General features: G+C 41.6%; 1 protein-coding gene across 1 annotated transcript in view; it reads right to left on the reverse strand.

Annotated features, from left to right (window-relative positions):
* RNF220 (ring finger protein 220) overlaps positions 1-24,719 on the reverse strand; it is a 383,799-nt gene that overhangs the window by 352,487 nt on the left and 6,593 nt on the right. The window contains exon 2 of the mRNA XM_084852730.1: positions 23,949-24,690. Within this exon, the coding sequence (XP_084708856.1) occupies positions 23,949-24,573 (625 nt within the window). The 5' untranslated portion in view covers positions 24,574-24,690. The remainder of the gene's footprint in view (positions 1-23,948; positions 24,691-24,719) is intronic.

A 24,719-nucleotide genomic window follows, 5' to 3' on the forward strand; every position in this document is an offset into this window, starting at 1 on the left:
CCACCCATCTTTCTCATATCCCAACCTCTCCTCTCACCTTCCTTCCCCACCCACCAGAATGCACCGTTTTCCCTCTCTCCAAGGCTGCATTTGTGACCTCGGGAAGCATCCACTGTGGTTCTTTCCATACTGGCTGTGAGGGGGCGGGGGAGGGATCATATTCCAAAGTCCCTCTTTCAAGGTCGTAACAGTGTCTACAGCCTCTGCTGGGGGACTACAAAGAATCCTATGGTCCCTGGGATGCTCTCCAGGGACCATAAGGATTGCTCTCTCTGCCTTTCCTTATAAGACAGATATAAAAACCCTGATAGTAAATTATCTCATCTGGCATCTATCTGGCATTCCCCTCAGATGAATTAGGAGCTGCTTTGGTCAGGGATGGAATTCACAACGAGAACTGACTTACAGCTCTGTATATCATGTGGAAACTGCATCTATTGTCCAGGGGTGGGGACGTCTTTCAGCTCAATGGCCAAATTCAATTTTGGAGAAGCTCTCAGGGGCTGCATTCTACCAGTGGGTGGGGCCAAAATGTAAAAAAATACAAATACCAGCACATTGTAGCTTAGAGCTCTTACGGCCAATAACTAAGCCTTAGGAAAGGCCTTTCAACCTTCCAGAATAGGGGAACACGTGCACAAACCCAGGAAATCACCAGAGGGGGTGAGGCTTGGGATAGGGTCTCTGGTCATCTGAGGAACCCTGGAGGGCTAGACTTGGCTCCTGGGCTTGAGTTTCCCCACCACTGCATTATATGATAACTTAGTTGTATGAAACACTCATTACAGGTCAGCTATTGTTCTTTATGAAGTTAATGGTGTACTAGTCAAAGGAAGCCAGGCATTGCCACATCAATGACCATAGGGGCTAGCTAAACAGAAGACTGCTGGGAAGCTGCATAGAAGTCAGCATATCAGAAATGCCCCATTTCCAGCAACAGGCTCTTCTGAGATAGTCAGCTCTGTTAAATTCTCTATGCCTGCATTCCTCCTACAGGTTTCTGTCATTAACATCTCCCCTGAACCCCTCCCCTTTTCTCCTGCTTTATATTTGGGATTTCCAGCCTGTCTGCCTGTTTTCAAATAGATGTTCAGCATAAAAAGAGAGGCAGGCGGTGAGGAAGGGAGCTTGGCAGCCTATTATGGGCAGCCTGAACATCAGTGACAAGGCAGCTGGCACAGGCCCCATGAGCAAGCCAGGACCAGGGGACCAGCCTTTTCACATCTGGTTAAGTACCACTAAACCCTCCGACAAGCTGCCTAATTATGACAACACTTCTGCTGGAAAATTAGCATGCTTGACTGACCATGCTCAGAGGCATGAGGGGGGAGCAGCTGACAAGGAAGGGCAATGTTGCTGAGAATGCCTAGGAAGGGTCCTATGATGTAATCTAGAGTAAGGCTGCAGGGAGAACCATGGCCCAATGGCTGCCTTCCCCACTACTCTCAGGCCATCTCAAGTACTTGGTAGCAACAACGGGAATCTCACCTAGCTACTGCCTTACCAGTTTATTCTGTGGAGCGAGAGAGGGCTACCTGACTTCTACAGATGCGAAGATGAGGTTGATAAGGGCTCGACCAAGGCTATACTGGAAGTATAATGAGCTAAGAACAGAAAATCATTTTATATATTTATCTTTTGCAAGAAAGAAAAGACCCACCTAATTCCATATGAAATGTGTGGTATGCTAAGGATCAGCTTTAAACACTGAAAGTAACTGTTCAATAGCACTACACACAATACTTTAAGTTAAAAGTGACTTTATTTGCAATAACATGTTTTAAAGTTATGATTCCCAAGTAATAAGACAGAATGCACAGTGGGTGACTGGGAATGGAAAGTATGGTGTAGCAGTGAGCTTGCAGCACTTTGATCAGGGAGATCTAGATCTTTTTTTTTATTCTACACTCAGTCATGAAGCTCACTGAGTGACCTTGAGCCAGTCATTATCTCTCAGCCTAACCAACTTCAGATTTGTTGTGAGGAAAAAATGGTAATCTCTTGGTATACTATCCTGGGCTCCTGAAAGGACAGCTGTGATATAAATGCAATTTAGACCATTAACAGAAACAGCAAGATACTGAGGCTGAGGTTTACAATCTAGGGATGTTGCTTGATCCAGCTTTCTTATTGCTCATGTAACTGATAGCTCACAACACCTCTTACCAGGGTTGACTGACATGCATCTCTCTTGAAGAAAGATGATCTGGAATCCATGATCAGTAATCCATGATTTAGTAAGGACCAGCAGGCTAGATTACTGGAGTGAATTGTATGTGGGGTTGTCCTGTAAGACATTCCAGAATTGCAGCTGGCTCAAAATGAAGAGGCCAAAATGAAGAGGCCAGATTGGGACTGGGCCACTGGGACTGGCCACAGTAAACATACTATGCCATTAGTTAAAGGGCTCCGCATTCTATCAGTCTGCTTCCAGGCCCAATTCAAAGTTTTGGTTTTAGCCTATAAGGGCCCTAACAGCCTAAGGACTGCATATCTGACAGACCACCTTTGTACACATGAACTTGCCCAGTCGTTAACATCTATTTTGAAGGCCTTTGTCCAGGTACTTCTGCCATATGAGTTTTAGTGGGCAACTACTGGAAAGAGGGTGCTTTTCTATTGTGGTTCCCAAACTGTGGATCTCCCTCCTAAACTATGTTTGTCATCTGCCTTCGTTGTTATTATTTAGGTGCCTAATGAAGTCTGATATGGCTTAAGTTATTTATGGCATTTGACGGCTTTTATTGTTATTTCTCCTCCCCCTATAGTGTTTCTCAGATGCTTTCACGTTCTGTTTTATCTGTTATTTTTAATATTGTTTTTCTTGCTTTTATATTTATTCTTACCTGTCTTGTGGTTTCAAAATAAGGCAAGAAACAAAAGCTACAAGTGTGTGGAGTGATTCCTGGGGTAGCGGTTCCACTCAACACTCACGTTGGTGGAAAATGTTTGAGATCAAAGCTCTATTCAAGTGTTATATATGTAGATGAAGTAAATGCAGGAGGAGAGGGAGTGCCCCAACCCTGCACCCCTCCTTCATTGCCTTTGCTGCCCTCTATGCATGGAGGGCAACTATCTGAAGAGACCCTCCTGTACCCATGGAGGCACTCCATATGAGCCAGAACGCTGACTTTCCAGTGTTCTGGCTCGCATGGAGAGCCTTTGCAGATACAGAAAGCTCTCCTATTCAGAGTGTCACCAACGAGCAAGAGGGATGGAGCATGAGCGGTCCCTCTCTTCACACATTTGCTTCATCCACAAATAGAACACCTGAATAGGACTCAAGTAGATATATTAAAAACAGAACATCTCCTGTAACCACAGCTCAGCAATAGGACAAATAGTATAGCACAGTTGCAGACTCTCCTTCCTTCTACAGTTTTACAGTTTTAACAATAAGTGGAATAATGTTCAGACAAATATGATTTAGGTATAGCAAAACCCACCAAAGTGTTAGGTATTAGCCCCCACACACTCATCCAGAACAGAAAGCAAGCAACTTAAGATTTTACAGAATGTGGGTTCTAAGCACAGTACGTCGGGGCAGATAACCTGGTGCCAGATGTTTGGGACTACAACTATAATAATCCCTGACCATTGGCCATGGAGGCTGGGGCTTATGGGAGTTGTAGCCCAAAATATCTGGAGGGCACCAGGTTACCTATCCCTGCCAAACCTTATATACATCTATCAGTGCAATATCAGGAAATCAAAACATTCATTGCCTTTGAGAAGAGAGAAGGGAAGTTTGAATCTTAGACAACAGTAGGATAAGTTGTTTGTAGGTTCATTAAATTAAGAACCCTGCTTCCACAGATTTTTTAAAAATAATACAGCCTTCTTCTGAGTGCTCTACTCATCGTTGGACACTTTAGATAAATTCCACAGACTTCTAATTACAAAGCAGCAGTGTCCCTCCAGAAGAGAAAGGTAATGCCACAAGGCTGCTTGTAACTTACCTGTTGAAAAATCATCACATTATAGGGTTGATCAGAACAAAACTGCCCAATACCCTTATGTTACATATCCATGTGCTAGCATGACTGAAAAAAAGAGATGAATCTTACAATATAAAACAGTTAGCAAAAGTATTTCAGCATCATTCTGAGCTCTTTATACAACCTCAGATTAAGATAATCATAACAAAAAATATTTTTATTTATTTATTTTATTGCATTTATATCCCACCTTTTTTCCTCTTGCAAGGAACCCAAGCTTTAGAGAATTCACAGCAAAAACTGTTTCCACATTTCTATAAGAATCATATACCAGGATGATACAGCCAGCGTGGACTGTACTAGACTAGACGAACAAACAAGTCTGACATGGTATAAGGCAGCTTCCTATCTTGCTATATTCCTCAGCCTTTTTAATTAAGTTGGTCTCCTCTTGGCTTGTATTGTCAGGGGGAAGGGATGTATACTACTGGCCAGCACACTAAAAACATTTTATTACTACCTAGATATTGTGGATCGTTAAAGTGGATAGTTAGTCATGTTAATATTTAAACAGTCACCATTGGATTTCAATCTTCAAAAGAAGTACCCGTCCACCTGTATAGTACCATTTTGGTGATTACCAGAAGGTTTCCTGCTCCATCATTTGGGCCATTAAGGTAATTTTTAACAATGAAACATACATCTTCTGAAGAAACCCCAAACTCTCAACTCTCAACGAACTCTACAATTCAGAAAAGGAAGACGGAAACCACCTTATGAACTAAAGGAGGTACTTGCTTGACATTGGGTTTTGTTTGGAGCAGGGGAAACTCTTGGCTACTACTGCAGGGAAAATATGATGCCCAAGAATGCATATTTCCCAACTCCAAGGAGGGACCAGATTTCTACCATTTCTGTAAAAGTATCCCAGATAAGATTATGTATGCTGTCATCAGTATGATGATGACACGCAGCTCTATTTCTCCTTTTCATCTTCTTCAGGTGAGGCAGTTGATGGGCTGAATCAGTGCCTGGCTGCGACAATGGATTGGATAAGGGCTAATAAACTGAAACTCAATCCAGACAAGACTGAGATGCTGTTGGTGGGTGGTTCTGCTGACCGGATGGAGAGTGCTCAACCAGTTCTCGATGGGGTTGCACTCCCCCTGAAGGAGCAGGTCTGTAGCTTGGGGGTCCTCCTGGAACCATCTTTGTCACTTGAGACTCAGGTGGCCTCAGTGGCACAGAGTGCCTTCTACCAACTTCGGTTGGTGGCCCAGCTACGCCACTATCTGGACAGGGATAACCTGGCTTCGGTTGTCTATGCTCTGGTAATCTCCAACTTAGATTACGGCAATGCACTCTGCGTGGGGCTGCCTTTGAAGATGGTTCGGACGCTGCAGCTTGCGTAAAACGCAGCGGCCAGATTGCTAACAGGGACCAGAAGGTCCGAACATATAAGACCAACTCTGACCCACTTGCACTGGCTGCCTATATGCTTCCAAGCTCAATTCAGGGTGCTGATTTTAACCTAGAAAGCCCTATATGGCTTGGGAGCGCAATACCTGATGGCACGCCTCTCCCAAAACAAACCTACCTGTACACTGCATTCAGCATCTAAGGCCCTCCTCCAAGTGACTCCTCCAAGGGAAGCTTGGACAACAGCAACAAGGGAGAGGGCCTTGTCAGTGGCTGCCCTGCATCTGTGGAACAAGGTCCCTGATGAGGTCTGCCTGGCTCAACATTATTATCTTTTAGGCGCCAGGTTAAGACCTATCTCTTTTTCCAGGCATTTGGCAGCACATGATGAGCTTTAATCAGTCCTGGATGTGTCTGTAGTTATGACTGATAGTTCATTGTTGTTTTTAGTTAAATGTTTTGTGTATATTGTCTGTATGTTTTTATGTGCTTTTTTGTAAATGGCTTTTAAACTTTTTATATTGTATTTAATGGTTTAACTTCTGTAAACCGCCCAGAGAGCTTCAGCTATGGGGAGGTATAGAAATGCAATAAATAAATAAATATCACAACTAGGAAAGGTTTCCTAGGGGCAGAATGGATGTGACACAGTACATTCACAACTGGATCACTCAACCTTTTTTCCCCCCTTCATTTTAAAGTATTATTATTATTATTATACCCCACCCTTTTCCCAGTACTGGGACACAAGGCAGCTTACAGGGATTAAAACATATACAATTAAAAGTAGGAGTTGTTTAAAAAAAAAAACTTCAACCCGCATACCCTTTCCCTAATCTAAATATCCCACCCCATATGTATCATTTTACAGATACATATATTGTGCCTGTATTTTTGTCCCACAGTGGGGAAAACAGCAACTAAGGCAGCAGTTTAGATCAAGAAAATGGCACAGAGGGAAAGGATTAAACATCTCTCCAAGCACCTCTATGCTTTCTTTCTGGGGTGTTTAGAACGATATACTTCCCTTGTCATTCATCTTGGCAAATTCTTTTTGGTCTGGGGCATGATATGGTTCTACTAAAAGAACCGGGAGCGAGGGTGGTTATGCTGGTGTTGCAGAGAAAACAGAATACCATCATAATTTGTTTTTTTTAAAAAAATACAGGAGCTGTTTTCATCTGGACACAAACATATCCATGCACACAGAAGGGCAGGGGCTAGTATTAAAATGTGTAAGAGCATTCGAAAGAAGAAAAAACTGAACCCAAATAGCACAAACCAAATCTGCAGAAGCTACTTCTGCTTGATTCCCAGGTGCTGAGGGTCATAGCAGAAGTATAAGACATTTCCACTGAACAGGGCCATGGGTTGTGCTACATGTCATGGAATAAAGGCAAAGACAGCAGAAGGAAACCCAGTTATTGGACAGATTTCTAGCAAAGGGTTAACTGCCCACTCCACCTTTGATCAGGTTCAATTTGGTCTGTTAATCAGCCATGATTGCCAGTAAGAATACACTGAAACACGAAGTGGTTGGGCATGTCAGGAAGGAAATAAGTACAGGCAGAGTCTTGTTTTCAAGGACTTTTTAAATGAGAAAAAAGATTTTATGGTGGAGGAAGGAAACTGGATTCTTTGCTTTGGCTACAAGAATGCAGCAGATTCCTCACAGCTTCCAGCATTACTCCATATTTCTCTTGCTTCTGCCTCTTCTGCTTCAGTGTTATTTCTTTTTCTTCAGTCAATATTCCACATCGTCTTTGTGGATCGTCTGATTTGTAAAACAATAGCAACCACTCCCAATTATAAAATTTGCAGAAATTACCCCACAGTCTGATAGATGGAAAGGCAATCCTATGGTCCTGTAGGAGTGGTCCCAGGGACCATAGGATTCTTTGGAGTCACCTCTCCAAGGCATCGGAAGGGGACTCCAGAATTGGATCTCTCCCCCTGCAACCGCTGTGGAAAGAACCACGTGGGCTGCTTTCTAAGGTCACAAAAGGACTTTGGAGGGGTCAGAAAGGGGGCATTCCATTGGGCAAGGAGGACAAAGAAGAGAGGAAGCCGGAATACAATGTTTCATATGGTCTCTCCAGCCCCAGCCCTGCCAATGCACCTCCTTTAGATAAGAAAAAACAAAACAGCAGGTGAAGCAAAAATCACCTCCATCACTTCTCCCACCGCAAGAGCTTGGCAGGGCATTTGATACATGGAAGCCTCTTTATTCAGAGGCTTCACTCTAATAAGGGCACAACCCAAAGTATTGCACCCTAACTTACTCTTCCCAGACAGACATCAATTTTGGCTGTCTATAGTCTATTGGTTCATTTCCTCAACAGTGTCAGAAAGCAAACTGCTTTAAGTTTCCAGAATCTACAGTGTATTTAATCAGACAATTTCTGCAATGAGGTGACACAACTACTAGCTCTCTTCTTTACAGAAGCTGATATAAACTGGATCAAATCAGTTGGCCATTTAGCACAGTGCTATGTCCAGAGAGCTACAAGTCAAAACATACCATTAATTCGTTTCATCAGATTTTCAACTCTTCAAATGATTATCAAAAAAATCATGTGAAGTGTATGAAAATGCTCTAAGTTGCCTATTTTTTTCTGCCTATTTTGAGTTGTCAGCATGACTGGAAAAATCCCAGGCACCTGTTGCCTGGGTGCCTTGAAATTTTTACTAGTGCCTAGAAATTAAACATAAAAAAAACAGAATAAAAACAGCTCTGTACAGGATGGACACCTTTAAAATTTCCTAGTGAGTAAAATATTTTTCCAGTCCTGATTATAACTATTCCAAGTAAACATTATGATGACTCTAAACAAAAAATGGTTTCTGGGTGTGTGTTTTATTCGCTTTATATTTCAAAACAAAAATGGAAACTTCTGGGAGGCTCTACAACATTACTAGAAAGACTGGACAAAGGCAAACAGACATAAGCAGACAAAACAATACTAGTATTGATTCTTCTTTAGAACACAGAAACATACATAAGGAGGAAGTAAGCCACTCCACGAAGTTACACGGAGGCCCAGTTGAGGCAAAACAGAATCACATCTTTACAAGGTTAGGGCTAAAACAGGAATGTGTTTAAATAAAGAGAAGATATGTTAGCAAAGAAACAGGTTCAAATAGTATTGTTGTTCAGTCGTTAAGTCGTATCTGACTCTTCGTGACCCCATGGACCATAGCACGCCAGGCCTTCCTGTCCTCCACTCTCTCCTGGAGTGTGCTGAAGTCCATATTCATTGCATCGGTGATGCTATCTAGCCATCTCATCCTCTGCCGTCCCCTTCTCCTTTGGCCTTCAGTCTTTCCCAGCATCAGGGCCTTTTCCAGAGAGTTATCTCTTCTCAATAGGTGGCCAAAATATTTCAGCTTCAGCTTCAGTATCTGTCCTTCCAATGAGCACTCAGGGTTGATTTCCTTTAGGATTGACTGATTTGACCTCCTTGCAATCCAGGGGACTCATAAGAGTCTTCTCCAGCACCACAGTTCGAAGGTATCAATTCTTCGGCGCTCAGCCTTCCTTATAGTCCAGCTCTCACAGCCATACGTTGCTACTGGGAAAACCATAGCTTTGATTACACGAACCTTTGTCGGCAAGGTGATGTCTCTGCTTCTTACTATGCTGTCTAGGTTTGCCATAGCTTTCCTCCCAAGGAGCAAGCGTCTTTTAATTTCATGGCTACAGTCACCGTCTGCAGTGATCTTGGAACCCAAGAAAATAAAATCTGTCACTGCTTCCATTTCTTCCCCTTCCATATGGCAGGATGTGATGGGGCCAGATGCCATGATCTTAGTTTTTTTAAAGTTGAGTTTCAAACCAGCTTTTGCACTCTCCTCTTTCACCCTCGACAAGAGGCTATTGAGATCCTCTTCGCTTTCTGCCATTAGGGTGGTATCGTCTGAGTATCTGAGGTTGTTGATAATTCTCCCAGCAATCTTAATTCTGACCTCTGATTCATCCAACCCGGCATTTCTCATGATGTACTCTGCATATAAGTTAAATAAGCAGGGCGACAATATACAGCCTTGTCGTACTCCTTTCCCAATTTGGAACCAATCGGTTGTTCCATGTCTGGTTCTTACTGTTGCTTCTTGACCCTCGTACAGGTTTCTCAGGAGACAGGTAAGGTGGTCCGGTATTCCCATCTCTTTCAGAATTTGCCACAGTTGGTTGTGATCCACACAATCAAAGGCTTTAGCGTAGTCAATGAAGCAGAAATAGACGTTTTTCTGGAATTCTCTTGCTTTCTCCATGATCCAGCGAATGTTGGCGATTTGATCTCTAGTTCCTCTGCCTCTTCGAAACCCAGCTTGTACTTCCGGTAGTTCTCGGTTCGCATACTGCTGAAGCCTAGCTTGTAGGATTTTGAGCATCACCTTGCTGGCATGTGAAATGAGCGCAATTGTGCGGTAGTTTGAACACTCTTTGGCGTTGCCCTTCTTTGGAATTGGAATGTAAACTAACCTTTTCCAGTCTTTTGGCCACTGTTGAGTGTTCCAAATTTGTTGGCATATTGAGTGCTGCACTTAACAGCATCATCTTTTAGGATTTTAAATAGCTCAGCTGGAATACTGTCATCTCCGCTAGCTTTGTTGTTACTAATGCTTGCTAAGGCCCACTTGACTTCACCCTCGAGGATGTCCGGCTCAAGTTCTGTGACCACACTATCATGGCTATCAGGGACATTCAGATCTTTCCTGTATAGTTCTTCTGTGTATTCTTGCCACCTCTTCTTAAACTCATCTGCTTCTGTTAGGTCCCTGCCTTCTTTGTCCTTTATCATGCCTGTCTTTACACAAAACATTCCCTTGAGATCTCCGATTTTCTTGAAGAGATCTCTAATCTTTCCCATTCTGTTGTTTTCCTCCATTTCTTTGCATTGTTCATTTAAGAAGGCCTTCTTGCCTCTCCTTGCTATTCTCTGGAACTCTGCATTCAGTTGGATATACCTTCCCCTTTCTCCCTTGCTTTTCGCTTCCCTTCTTTCCTCAGCTACTTGTCAAGCCTCATCAGACAGCCACTTGGCTTTCTTGCATTTCTTTTTCTTTGGGATGGATTGAGTTGCTGCCTCCTGAACAATGTTACGGACCTCCGTCCATAGTTCCTCAGGCACTCTGTCTATCAGGTCTAATCCCTGAAATCTATTCCTCACCTCCACTGTATATTCATAAAGGATATGATTTAGGTCATACCTGAATGGTTTAGTGGTTTTCCCTACATTCTTCAATTTAAGCCGAAATTTTGCAAGAAGCAGCTCATGATCTGAGCCACAGTCAGCTCCAGGTCTTGTTTTTACTGACTGGAGCTTCTCCATCTTTGGCTGCAAAAGACATAATCAATCTGATTTCGATATTGACCATCTGGTGATGTCCATGTGTAGAGTCGACTCTTGTGCTGTTGGAAAAGAGTGTTTGCTATGATCAGCGTGTTCTCTTGGCAAAACTCTATTAGCCTTTGTCCTGCTTCATTTTGTACACCAAGGCCATGCTTGCCTGTTATCCCGGTGATTTCTTGACTTCCTACTTTAGCATTCCAATCCCCTATGATGAAGAGGACATCTTTTTTTGGTGTTAGTTCTAGAAGGTGTTGTAGGTCTTCATAGAACCGATCAGCCTCAGCTTCTTCAGCCTCAGTGGTTGGGGCATAGACTTGAATTACTGTGATATTGAATGGTTTGCCTTGGATTCATACTGAGATCATTCTATCGTTTTTAAGATTGTACCCCAGTACTGCTTTTCCCACCCTTTTGTTGACTGTGAGTGCTCCTCCATTTCTTCTAAGGGATTCTTGCCCACAGTAGTAGACATAATGGTCACCTGAATTAAATTCGCCCATGCTTGTCCATTTTAGTTCGCTGAATCCCAAGATGTCGATGTTCAATCTTGCCATCTCATGTTTGACCACCTCCAGCTTACCTTGATTCATTGATCTGACATTCCAGGTTCCTAAACAATATTGTTCTTTACAGCATCGGACTTTCTTTTCACCACCAGACACATCCACAGCTGAGTGTCCTTTCGGCTTTGGCCCAGCCGCTTCACTCTTTCTGGCGCTACTTGGAAATACCCTCTGCTCTTCCCCAGTAGCATATTGGACACCTTCTGACCTGAGGGGCTCATCTTCCGGCGTCATATCTTTTAGCCTTGTGTTACGTTCCATGGGGTTTTCTTGGCAAGAATACTGGAGTGGGTTGCCATTTCCTTCTCCAGTGGACCACATTTTGTCAGAACTCTCCGCCATGACCTGTCCGTCTTCGGTGGCCCTGCACGGCATAGCTTATGGCTTCACTGAGTTACGCAAACCCCTTCACCACAACAAGGCAGTGATCCATGAAGGGGAAACAATAGTATACAGACTTCATATTTATCATTCAGAAATGTTTTTCCTCCGTAAAATGCAGTGGCCACATTTAAAGCAATATTTAGCCAACCAGTTGTTACTCATCCACTACCATGCAAATGGAGGAGTTGTTACTACTAGTTTTCCCTATGGTTCACCTCTTATTTTATTTCTGGTTACATGGCTTACACTGTGTAACAGGCTGCCACATCCTGACTTTTGTAGCAAGGAAATGTAGTACTTGCATATTTGTCCAGCATCAAATGGAAGGAGGATAAGGGAGAAGACATACATACATTAAAAAGAGTTTCACCATGTAGTAAATGTGCTTTGACCTTCCCTTTTAATGTACACGTAGCTGTAGCAGTTGCACGCTGGGATAGGCTACTACAGCCACTGGCTGGCTGCTTTGCTGCTTCCACTTCCTTTTTTGCCAGTCTCTCCCTGCTGGAGAACAAAGCACCTCACAGTGAGTTCTCTGAGACAAGAAGTGCTTCCAGGCAAAGGTTTTATAGTGCCATCACCCTGCCTCATTCACAGAAGTTTGCGTGGGGGGGATGATGATCACATCTTCCCCTCGTAGTCCTCCCATGTTTTCCCACTCCTCCTTCCTTACCACAAAAGAAGATCCACTAAAGAAAAAATAGATGGAGTTGCTGTACAATGCCTTCTAACTTGTAATGCTAGGAGCACTTTGTCTGGAAGCATCCAAGAAGATGAGTAGATTCCATCTCAAGCACTTGGGTGCAAGATGCTTTCCTTCCCAGCTGCACCAGCAGCAGAAAGAGGAAGCAGTGAAGGGGCAGGAAAGTCATTCACCTACCTGCCATTACCAACTCTTCCTCCTGGACAAGAGCCCTGCAGATGAGTGCTTGAGATGGAAACATCCTGTTCTCAGCAACCAGGTACAGGACACTTCATCCCATAACAGAAGAAAAGGAAGGATGTGGCAGTGACAGAGCGGCATTCCGTTCGCTGATATGCTACTGCCACATGTACATTAAACAGAGAACTCAAAGAGTATTCATGGCATTGTAAGCCTCTTTTTTGTGTGCATTTGTCTTCATCCAAGAATAGGATGGAACACTCAAGATGTTTTAAGGTCACCTGCTGGCCAGATATTCTTCTTCCTTCCAATCTCTTCCTCTCAGTCTCCAGCTAGCAAACGCTCTGAGGCAGTAGTCCAATCCGTATCACTATGAGCATTACATGGGTAGGGTTTGCTGTCTAAAGATATTGGAACGATCTTTTTAAAAACAGGTAATAATCAATGTTGCCCTGACCAGTTTGAGTAACACAGTATTGTCCTAGCACAGTGTGTACAGGTTACAGTTTAGTAGGCACAATGCCAAAGAAATTCTCCAGTCTCTGATATCAAAACTGCCAATCACCAGGAACACTATTATTATTATTATTATTATTATTATTATTAAATTTATCAATCGCCCATCTGGCTGGTCACCCAGCCACTCTGGGTGATGTACAACACACAACAAAACAGTTTAAAACAATAAAATTCTACAATAAAAACATTTTCTAAAATACCCTAACCCACCCCAAATGCCTGCCTGAACAACCACGTTTTTAATGCACGGAGGAAGCTCATTGAAGAGGGGGCATGACGGAGTTCCCTAGGGAGGGAGTTCCACAGAGTGGGGCCACCACAGAAAAGGCCCTCTCCCTCCTCCCCACCAGTCTAGCTGTCCTGGCTGATGGCCACTACCTTTGCTCCTGCCTCCCACCTTGGGGAAAGCAAGGTCATCACAGTTCACTTGCGTGTCCCTGCTTTCTTTGGCTCTAGACTCAAAAGCAGCCCCTATAAAACGAAGTAGGAAAAGACTACTGGCAGGTTAATCAATGGGAGATGCCCAACCTGCAAAAGACTCTCCTTGCTCCCATAATGCCGAGCGTAAAATCTCTAATATCACATTTATAAATGGCATTAAAATGCCTTTTTGTCTCTAGCACAATTTTTTAAAACTTGCAAATACAGTTAATATGTCATACGATGTGGAAGACAACCACACATGTCTTACAGCTCCTTATTCCTAGTCCATGGGCTTTGGGTGTTGGCCCTCAGAAGTGGCTCATCTGCTTTGATGTCAGAGATACAGGGAAGCTAGATGCACACAAGTACTAAGAAATCTTGTTAATTTGCATTTGAATTGAACTGTTAGTTTCCTATCTGTGACAGCTTTTCAAATGACATCTTGCTTTTGCAACTCAGCCAAGTTATTCTATTACATTTTGACTGAAAGCCTTTGGCCACCTGTCAGAGATGCTGCAGTTGAATCTTGTGTTAAGTGGGTAGTTAGACTAGATGATCTCCAAGGTCCTATGATTCCATGCAACTATTTAATGCAAGTTATCTGGTAGATGTGTATTTTCCTGCTCTTGTGAATTGTGGTTATTGTAAAGCAAAACATCATCAGCCATTGGTTGGCATTTTTGCTATGGAGAAACATAGTGTCTGGGCTCTTCTGAAAGTGGGGCCTTATGCACTACAAAATGCTAGGAAGGCTACTGTTAAAATGTGAACATTTTAGATATTTTAATACGCTGCATGTAGGTCCATGTGTGAAAATATCAAGTTGTGATGTGAAAAGTCAAAAAGCATTTGAAATTCCTCTTGCAAAAGCAGCCTTATTCCTTACCCCCATAGTCTCCACAATGCCCTATGCCTTCTTTCCCCTTCAGGTTAAGGGTGCTGTTGCAGAACAAGGCTCAACCATGAGCTAAATGTTAGCTAGATCATTACTTAACTTCCACACAAGCCATGCACATTTCTCAAACATCAAAACAGGACCAAATCCTGCTGCAAAAACGTGTCAGTGATTACAAGTACAGAGGACAAGAGGCTGCAAACTGTTTATTCATTTTAAAAGCCCTAATGAAGATGCCAAATTAACATCATTATACTCATGTGACTCAAGTATTCAGTGCCTAAGCAACCACAATGAGCATTAGCCCATAGTGCAGTACATACTTCAGAAGGGGAAATGAGGAGAACCGAACTTGCTATTCAAATGTAAGTAGTAATAACAATCCACAAATCATTCACACCAGCAAATTCTCACTGGTGTTCTATTGCAGTCTATATGATTACTTAACAGTAAGATGTTCATGGACTGCAATCACTGCAAGTTAAATGTGTGATAGTGCGAGGCTAATCTTAATATCAGGATGTTTATCCATCTGACACATGCTTTGATTTCACGGTAAATATGTTGTTGTTGTTGTTGTTCAGTCCTTCAGTAGTGTACGACTCTTCGTGACCCCATGGACCATAGCACACCAGGCCTTCCTGTCCTCCGCTCTCCATGGTAAATATACAACTGTAACAATACCATTTCTCACAGAAGGAACATGTCACATTTAAAACAGGATTTTCAAATGAATTACTGGTTGTAAAAATCTTTCGAATATCTACTCTTTTCTGAATAATACTGGGAGGGGAAAATTGAACAAACATGGAAGGAGACAACAAAGAATGTGAAATGTGGGGTAAAAACTGTTATCACTTCCTGTTTTCTACTGGAACTGGAACATTAATAATAGGAAAAAACAGCTTCACTTCTTGCCTCAAAAACAATTCCTGTGTGATGGCCATATATACTGCCACTTCCAGTATAGCTTATTCTCAAAGTAAGTATGCATAGGATTGCAGCATTATCAATCTACCCAAATATCACACATAAAGTGTTGTGACATCTCTGTATCGACTCACACTTCCCTGCACTGTGTGCAGACAGAGATGGGACAGTCAGTCATCAAGAGAAAACTATTTAGCTTAATCAAGTCTTCTGCATACATTTATTATTTATTTGTTACTTATTTCTAATGTTTATAAATCACACTCTGTCATAAGGCACCCAAGGTTAAAATAGACACACACTATATTTTAATGATACAGCAATGGATGATTTCAGGAAGGAACCATACAGTTTTAATTACTGCTTGATTTTTAACCAAAAATGGTATAAACCATTAATACATATGTATTAATAGTTACATATTTTAAAAGGTGTTGTTACATTAATTTCTGGACCTGCAGAGAGGGAAGAGAAGGTTAGGGAATTACTTTTTCCTGTTAGCCTCCATTGTGAGATAAAATATTCAATCCACCAGATATCTTTTGCACCCCCACATGAGCCGGGAGGAGGGCAGGGAGTGATCAGATCGCTGGGGATCACTTTACAAGTAGCAAGCACTCAAAAACGTAAATTTCCAACATTTTAAAACTTTCCCTATTCAGACTAGGAACTTAAGACAATAGGAAGGATCAGTCTCACAGGATGATGATGAAAGAACATCTAAGTCCGGTTTTTGAAATGGGACAATTCCCAGAAAACGTAAGACAGGAAGACCCATCTTTAATTTGACTTAACGTTTCATGAATTTACACTGACTGGATTTGAAAGATAAAAGATTGGATACAATACTGATTATTTTTCTGTATGTTGTTGAATTAGTGTATTTTATTTTTATATGGCAATATCTAACTTTCTTCTTTTCTTGACATTGTTGGGGCAAACTACACATTACACCCAAATGCATATAAAGACCTTGATGTTAATTTTTAAAATAAAAAGCAGCTTTGGGAAGATGATATTTGGAGGGGGAAGGAGGTGCTTAGGTTAGTTACATCAGCCGTCCAACCCCAACTGTTTTTCTGTCTGTGGAGTTCAGATACTTGCTTACCATCTGACAAGCACAGACAACTCTGAAGTCTAAATCACAAATGAAGCCATGGGAGTCAGCATTGTTCATCCTTTCCTGTATTACATGTTATAGCCGCTATGTTGAGGCTACTTTAAAAAATTCTGGGTGGCAGCTATTTCCATATGGTGACCCTTCCTTGTACAGTGGCTGTCTATGTGTACTAGTGATCTTCCTTTTGCAGACACTGTGGTGGTGGGCTGAAATTATCTGATTCACATGGCTAGCTAGTGCACACGAGCAGCTCACAATGTAGACCAAGTTAAAGTGGTCTATGTGGCAACCATAATACGTAAACTAATCTTCATTTATTAATGGAATAGGGCTATGCTAGCTATCTAGGTCTTTACAGATTTTCAAGCAACATTTTATCCATAATGCTTTATGAACTACCTCTGATCCAGTATCAGTAACATGATATCCTGTCCTACCTTAACAGATGGGCGATAATCTTGCTATGGGAGCATAACCATGCTGCTGTTCATATAGGTTTTCAAATGCAGCTGGACATTGTGTCACTCATCACTAGGCAAGTCACTTGCACTGTCCAATAGGTATCCAACAGTCATGGAATCACATGCCACATAAAATTCACCGTTGCAACAAATGCTCTACATAAGAAGCATATTTTCTCTGAGACAAACCTGTGGTTTAAGTCCTGGAAAAATGTGATATCCCCACAACAGAAATGCTACCTGGAGGAAAGACGTCTATGCGCTCTGTAATAAATAAGTAACAAATGTACATTTCATGTACAGTTAACTGATCTTCTCAAAAGCTCTTATTTTATTTTTTTTAACCAGCTCTTTTACCCATATTTTGTAGTATTACACTCACTATAGGAGGTAAATAAATATAAAAATCCTATAATTACTATGGATTTTTGAGGGCAACTAAATCTCTACATTTTAGTAAGTAAAATTAATAATATAATGCAAGAAAGAGAGTTCCAAAGCAACTAACTTGCACACCACTGAACTTGTTTATTTCATTAAATAAAGACAAATAGCTGAAGTGGTGACTTGTGCAGTGTAGCCATCACAGACTGTTTTATTTATTTATTGGTGTAATTACCTGTTTGAATGCTCTTAAATTTCAGGAGCATATGGCACAATCATAGCTCACTACATCCTGGGAAACTTAAGAAAGCTGGGGTTGAGAAAGAATGTAAAAAAGAAATCACTGCACGATCAAGTCAATCAGCTCAGCTACTTCTCTGAATCTACCCTTTGTTTCATTAATTCATAGCAGTCCATAATATTCTTTTATGGATACTATTTTATGAGTATTACACTGTCCAACAGCAATGACTGTCAGAGCCAGCCACCAAAGACAACGCAATACATTTTGAAGCCAAAGGCAAAAATTATAAACAGTGCCCCTCTCCCCATCATCATGATGGTGAAAATAAAATAATAAACATTAACAGTACTCATAAGTATGTCACCTGAGGCAGGTCACCTCAGTCTGCCTAGTGTTGGATGGAGGTCATTATTCCTACTTTTAGATCATATCAAAAAGCATAAGCCACAAAATTAGTCCCAACTTCCAGTGCTCTGAAATCCCAAAAAAGATTTTCCCTTCCTACAATTCAAAGGAAATATGTATCCTAACAGAAGACTCCAGTCATGCTCAGTTTTTAATTTCATCTGTTGAGGAGCAGACTTCAGCTACCAGGTTTTGGGGCATGCTTTTAGGATTTGTGAAAAGGGTTGGATTTGTTCAAAAAGCAAAAGAGATTAAGAGTTCATCCTGCCCACAGATAATAAATCCATAAGCGTTCATGCAAATACAAACATGAACACACAGTGGAAAGAAGGACAATAAACATTTAGTGCCCATATGTGCCCCCTTCCCAGTTGTGGACAGATAAACACAACGTTTATATCTTGCTCAGTGCTCCTTGGAGCCACAGTTACAAGCCCTCAGAGTTCCCCATAAAACAGCAACAAGCAGGAGTCTAAAAGGAAGAACAAGGAGCAGCTAAATCACTACCATTTTCCAGCAAATAAGAAATCTGGCTGTGTGGTAGAGACTGTGTGGGGAAACATTGAGAGGCTCAAACAACCCCAGCCCTCCCCCACAAATGATCAATTAAAAGCCTTCCTTCTGCCAAGAGCCAGGCAAAGACAGGCAAGCGACTGCTGCAAAGAAAACGGTCCTCCCAATCAGTTCTGCATGACAATTGACGGGAAGGGGCAGGCAGCAAAGCCCATCCTCTCACCATGGTGATTAGGCATTCCAAGTGTGCAAGATAGCCCCAGCTAACATAAAGAGAAAGAGAAGCTGGAGACCAGCGGATGCGAGCCAGGGCCAGATGGTCCTGCAGCCGGCAGAACTGGAGCAGCTCACACCCAGCTCTCCGCCACTTTAACAGCCCAAACGTTCCTTTATTCCAACATAACAATTAAACAGAGCAACATGACAAGGAGTCTCGGCAACAGTTTGCTGCGGGGAGGAATGGAAGAGTAGCCAAAATGCAGGAATAAAGGTGTGAGAAAGAGGCTGCCTGTGAGCCCAAATGGAGTCTGAGCTCTGACAAATCAGTACAAATATGGAATGACTCTACTGAAATCCATGAGTTTCCACTGGCATAACAAATACCAAAATCTACCCTATCAGGATGGACTTTCTCTGTATCTGCAATTCTGTTTTCACTCATCTAAAACTCACAGAGGATACTCACACATACACAAACAGACTCTTTAGAAATGGAGCCATTTCCACTTGCTTTATTTTCACTATCCTTCTAAATAATGCCAATTTCAGATTATGTCCAATAGCTGTTGACAACATGGTTTTACTTTCCTTCTAGCTCCTAATTTAACACATTTAAAACATGGCATATCGTAGAAAAAGCTCTCAACATATACTTGCAAACAAAAACAAACTTCATGTCTACATTTTGCATGTGGAGTAATCAGAATAATAGTAGGCCCTAGTGTGGAAATACCTGGACAGCATATGCTCTGCTGAGGTAGCCAGAGCTAAAATGAAACTTGAATCAGTTATATGCTAAGAGAAAAGAAAAACCAGGAATTAATACATTAATAATTCCTGCTTGCAACTTAAACAGAACAGCACATTGAATTGTTCTCAAACATTTCCATTCATTACTTTCAAAGTTACAAGTTGCAGAAGTGATTTTCAAAAGCAATCCAAATTTGAAGTCCAAACAAGAAGTTCACTCCCTACCATAATGCAAAATTTTAAGGAAAAACGGAAGTATGAATGAGCTGATGGTGCCTTGTTCCCAATACCTCTCACCTAGACTGCCAATTTGGTTACATGTTTCATTATACAACCATGAAAAAAATAAGCCCACGGTTGACGAATTGCTAGAAAGAAGCAGAGATTTCAGAAAAGCCCCTGAAAATCAATTCATATCATTCTTAAAATTAATAAAGGGACTGCTACGGTGACCCATATTACAGGTGTGAAAGACAAGGCTCAAAGAAATTCTAACTTTGGTCAATACAGCCTGCTTCTTCAACGACAGACTAAACTTTAAAGAGATAACTGCAATAAAGAACAAAAATGTCCCAAAGAAACAAAAATAAGCACCATTTGTAGACTCAAAATAAAGGCCAGATATTGCAAGTAACTCTGGGTATATAGGAGACAACACAATCTGGAGTTGGCCTAAATTAACAAAGGGGGAAACAACCAAGTCGCTTTGCCCAGCAGGAAAATTTCTTCTGCCACAATCCAGGTGTTTCTGTGGGCCTCTCTGCCTGCTCCTTCTGTTGACTGTGGTGACTAGTCCGTGGGGAGTAGCAGTCAAACAATTTATTTTAGAAACCAGAGAATAAAGGAAGTTTTTAAAAAGAGAGTTATAGGTATCTGTCACACAGGGATACAGCGTTTATATCTACTCCAGCTGGAAGCTTCCACACTAATGAGGCTACATTTATTTGAAGAACCCCACAGAATGTGTCCGTAGATGTCTGAGCAATGCATATGCAGTGTTAAGCAGTGTTCTATAAATGTAATTAGCACTCTCAATGGAAATCTCAACAGAGCTACCCGGACAAAATGTTTGTCTTAACAAACAACATTGCATATCGTTTGTGCACAACTCCTGCAGGTTAGGCTCTGACTTTCCTGGAGCCATGGAAATCCATAGGGAAGAAGAAAATGTACTAAGGTACTGATAAACTCTCTTCTGGAACCAGATTGCAAAATAATCATTAGCATATGATAAATTCAGGTGACACCTCCCATTAGATTTTTTCTGTCACTTACCTGGGGTACAACTGCATATGTGTAAAATGTAAAATCTGCAAAATCTGCAAAATATAACATCTGTGATTCTATCTCATAAACTATGTAATTTCTTGCAAGCTAAAAACATTCTGGAGGCAGAAGCTAAAACTCTGATCTGTTATACCAGTGTAAATATCCTTAATGACTTTTCAAGTGGTATGAGAATCAATCCAGATTTACACCACTAATTAACGGAGATAAGAATCTAACCTCATGGGAATATAAACACACTAAGTATCACTCTTAGTTAGTATCTAATTAATAAAATGAAATGCCCACATCTGTATCTGTATAGAGACATACTTTCCCCTGTATTAGATCCTGCTAGTATCGCAGAACACCTTGGACAGCATTTCTGTAAAAAAAATTAAAAACAAAAAAACTACCACACCCTACAACCCTATTTTCCAGGAGCTTTAAATGCCCATATTGCATTCCTTTTCTTAAAATCAAAGGGACCAGTTAGTGAGAAATCCAACTTTGAAATTACAAGAAACAAAAAAAAATGAATATAGTCTGTTGGTGGCGGCACAAGGAACGTTATGTGTTGCAATTAAAGTTATTCACCCGTCATGTGGTCTGATTCCTTTGCAGTATTTGGGAAAATACAAATAAACAGTAGAGCCCGGCAATTCTGTAGGGTGTCTATTGGAGGCATAAAGGGTTTGCTGATCTGATGGCTTTTACTGCCCCCGCCAATACACTTTTGCTGACCAGCCTGTCTATACAACCATTTCTCTGCAATGTATGTTAGGGTGGTGGTGAAAAGAATCCTTGTTTCACAGAAAGGTTTGTGTATACAGTTTGTGAAAGAAAATGGAGACAGCTTTTTAGGGGTCAATGACTAGGAATTTATAAAAGCCCAAAATGACACATTTACATACATGCAAATATGTGTGCACAGCTCTGCTTGTGTTCAGAACTATGGAGTCACTAGAAAGTTATGTCAGTCCTCAGATACATCCTAGAAACTACTAACAAAGAATCTTTCAATCATGGAACATGCACCATGTTCTTGTCTGAAATACTGAACAGGAATATATGCTTTATGAAATCATATCTAAACATGCCAAGGGTATTTGAAGGTCATCATTAGGTGCAACTATGGGAGAGCTCACTTGTGCTCGCGCTCTCTCTCTCTCTCTCTCTCACACACTCACACTCACAGTTAAAATTAAAATAAAATCTCTAAAACCCTTGACTATTAAAACAATGTTTTAACTAGATGAGAGTCAATATTTGGCCCCAGAGCTAGAACTAGTCAGTCTCCAATATTTTATATTTCACCTAGGCCCATTGGGTACTAAGTCAGTTTTGGTTTTGCTCCCATGAGAGCATTATAAATTCAAACCAATTTGTATTTATTTTTATGACAATGAAAGGAAAATCAAGAAAGAAAACTTTCTGTATCTTGACACCTTTCAAAGCAATCTGCATAGTTTTAATCAGTTTAATTTGTTTTTAATCTCTCCATATAAGCCCTTGTTCTCCTTTAGATGTCATATTTTAGCTGATTCATCTATTTCCTATCTGAGGATTCATCAAAACTTCTAATAGCAAAGTCATTAAAAGGAAGATCTAGCCCTTCTGAATAGATATTAATCCACCATTCCACCCCCTTTCTAAATATTGTACAATTTTTTCTCATTCGTGCCACTTTCTAACAGGAGCAGGTTAACAAGATGCAATATTCAACATACTGTAGAAATATTTAATTGGCAGGGCAGCTTTTTATACTGTTATCTTTCACTATACATGATCAGCATGAGTTTCGTATCTATAGACAGGTTATACTTAAATTGGCAAGTTATACTTTCCCAAATTATTAGTTATCCTTAGTCATGGCAATACTATCTTTCCTTCACTTTCAAAATATATTAATATTTTCCCCCTAGATCTCACACAGTTACAATACACACACCCTTTCAATTGTTGCACTCAGGTATCAAAGACAAAAAAAACACATGCAAGCAGCTCTAACAGAGCTTAAGCCACACTAGGGGAAGAGAGCATACACATCTGTAGCGCAACATGTAGCTTCTGTCTTGAAGAGGGAATCATTCCACACTTACAAACGTTGACATAAAAGACACACTCATGGCATATTTCAAAACCAAAGAGCGATGGATTTACAAGGCAGGTTGATTTTATGGTGACTTTTATTGACAAGGAACGTGGGCTTTCGGCAGATGCCTCGTAGCACTGGAAAGTTAACACAGTGCCTAATTCAAGGAGACAGCCCGAGGAAGCAGCACCGACAGGGGAACGAGCGCAACAACGTCTCTATTACTCTCTTCGGCATCATAAAGGAGGAGAAGAAAAATGGTATCCAGGAGGGAACGGGGAAGCTGCGATGCAGGCTTTTTTTCTTTCTTTTTAAATCAATGCTTCTTCCCCCAACCCACCCTTCAAAAAAAGTAAAAAAAAAAATAAGGGGGGGGGAGGGGGCAAGGCACCATAAGAAATAATAAAGAGACCCACATGAGAAAAAAGCCTCAGCTCAGCATCTAAGCTGAGACCTGATGTATCTTCAGTTTCTTATATGGGGTACCACTTGATCTACTCTCCCCACAGCAGGGCAGCTCATGGCACTTATGAGAAAGGGGATCAGCAGTGAGAGAGGAATGATGCAACAGGCATTGCTCCTCTAAGGTAACTAATGCAGATAACAGGTCTGCGAATGTCACTTCCAAATTTGCAGAAGGTACTAGAGAAAACACCTCTACCCATTTAAAAGTTATTAGCACAGGTGTGCAACTTGCCTAGAGCATCACCAGATCTCTTTCTTTCCCTGTTTTGACGATAGGGCTTAAGTTAGCTTATGTTAAAACATCCAATAAAATGACTTTACACTGATCTGAGACACTGAATATATGAAGAACGGGTTGGAGGGGGGGAAAGTTTTAAAAGAAAGTAGGGCAACATTCTTCACAGAAAAGACAAGCTCCCTGAAACAGATGTTTCAAGGTACCTAGAGGGGAATTAAGCTCTAACACATTCACAACACAGAATCTTTCCCCCTTTTCTGGAATGCTGGTGGTTTTTCTGAAGTTCAGCACCCAATCTAGTATGAAAAGAACAACTTCATTGCACAGATTCCCTTCAATCCACCTCCCTCTATGATCCATCAACATGCACTTAAAGAAAAGCTGGACAACTATTATGTGCCTCTTAGACACCTCCTAGTATTACAGAACACACTTGTTGAGCATTTCAACAGCCCAGTTAAGCAAAGTTGAGGTACTTACATCTATCGTTTCGGTCCTCAGGGCTGGATGAGGTCTCCCGGTCTGAAATGAGGCCAGAGACAGCAAAGATCTTTTTCCCCGTGTCATCAACTTTGAGGGAGCCGGGAGAGCCAGATGGTAACTGGGCTCCAAACTCATACTCCTTGCCATCAGCATCTGAGAAGCGAAGGTGGGGAGAGTCAGTATCATGGCAGTTCTTCAGGCGCTTGGCAGGTGTAAAAGCCGACTGGTAACTCTCCCTGTCCTCAGTGGAGGCAAAGGGACGGAAGGCCCCAACACCGCTGTGGTTCAGCATGCTGATTGGGGTGCAGTCCAGATTGGGGGGAGCAAACTGGGGATGGAGATGCAGCAAGGAAGGTGGAAAATCACGGTTGGTGAATGCTCCTGGCACCCCACCTTGCCGGTGATACATGGAGGCAAAAGTATAGGAGCCATTGGTGAACGGGATGTGTACATCCTTGTCCACTGACACAGGGACGCCAAAGGGCCTTGGCTGCTGGCAAGGGATTGAAGCATCACGGCTGGCTTCAGCAGTGGAAGCAAGAACCATCAGGGCTGGAGATGCCAGAGGATTGGGAAGGTAGGAGGAGTTTTCCATCTTGAAGGCTGCCCGGTGTAAGTCCATCGAAGTCTCTTTCTTTGACAGGGCCGCAAGGGAAATGGCCTTCCCTGGATGGAAAACAAAGCAATGTCTGAGTGTAGAGCTAGGGGATCTCACTGGGGCCTCATCACCATCCCAAAGCTGTGGAGAAAAAGAATAGAAAAGAAAAA

Source organism: Heloderma suspectum, chromosome 4 (assembly GCF_057233095.1).
Source record: "Heloderma suspectum isolate Gila_16-S chromosome 4, 16-S_ref, whole genome shotgun sequence".
Lineage (NCBI taxonomy): Eukaryota > Metazoa > Chordata > Lepidosauria > Squamata > Helodermatidae > Heloderma > Heloderma suspectum.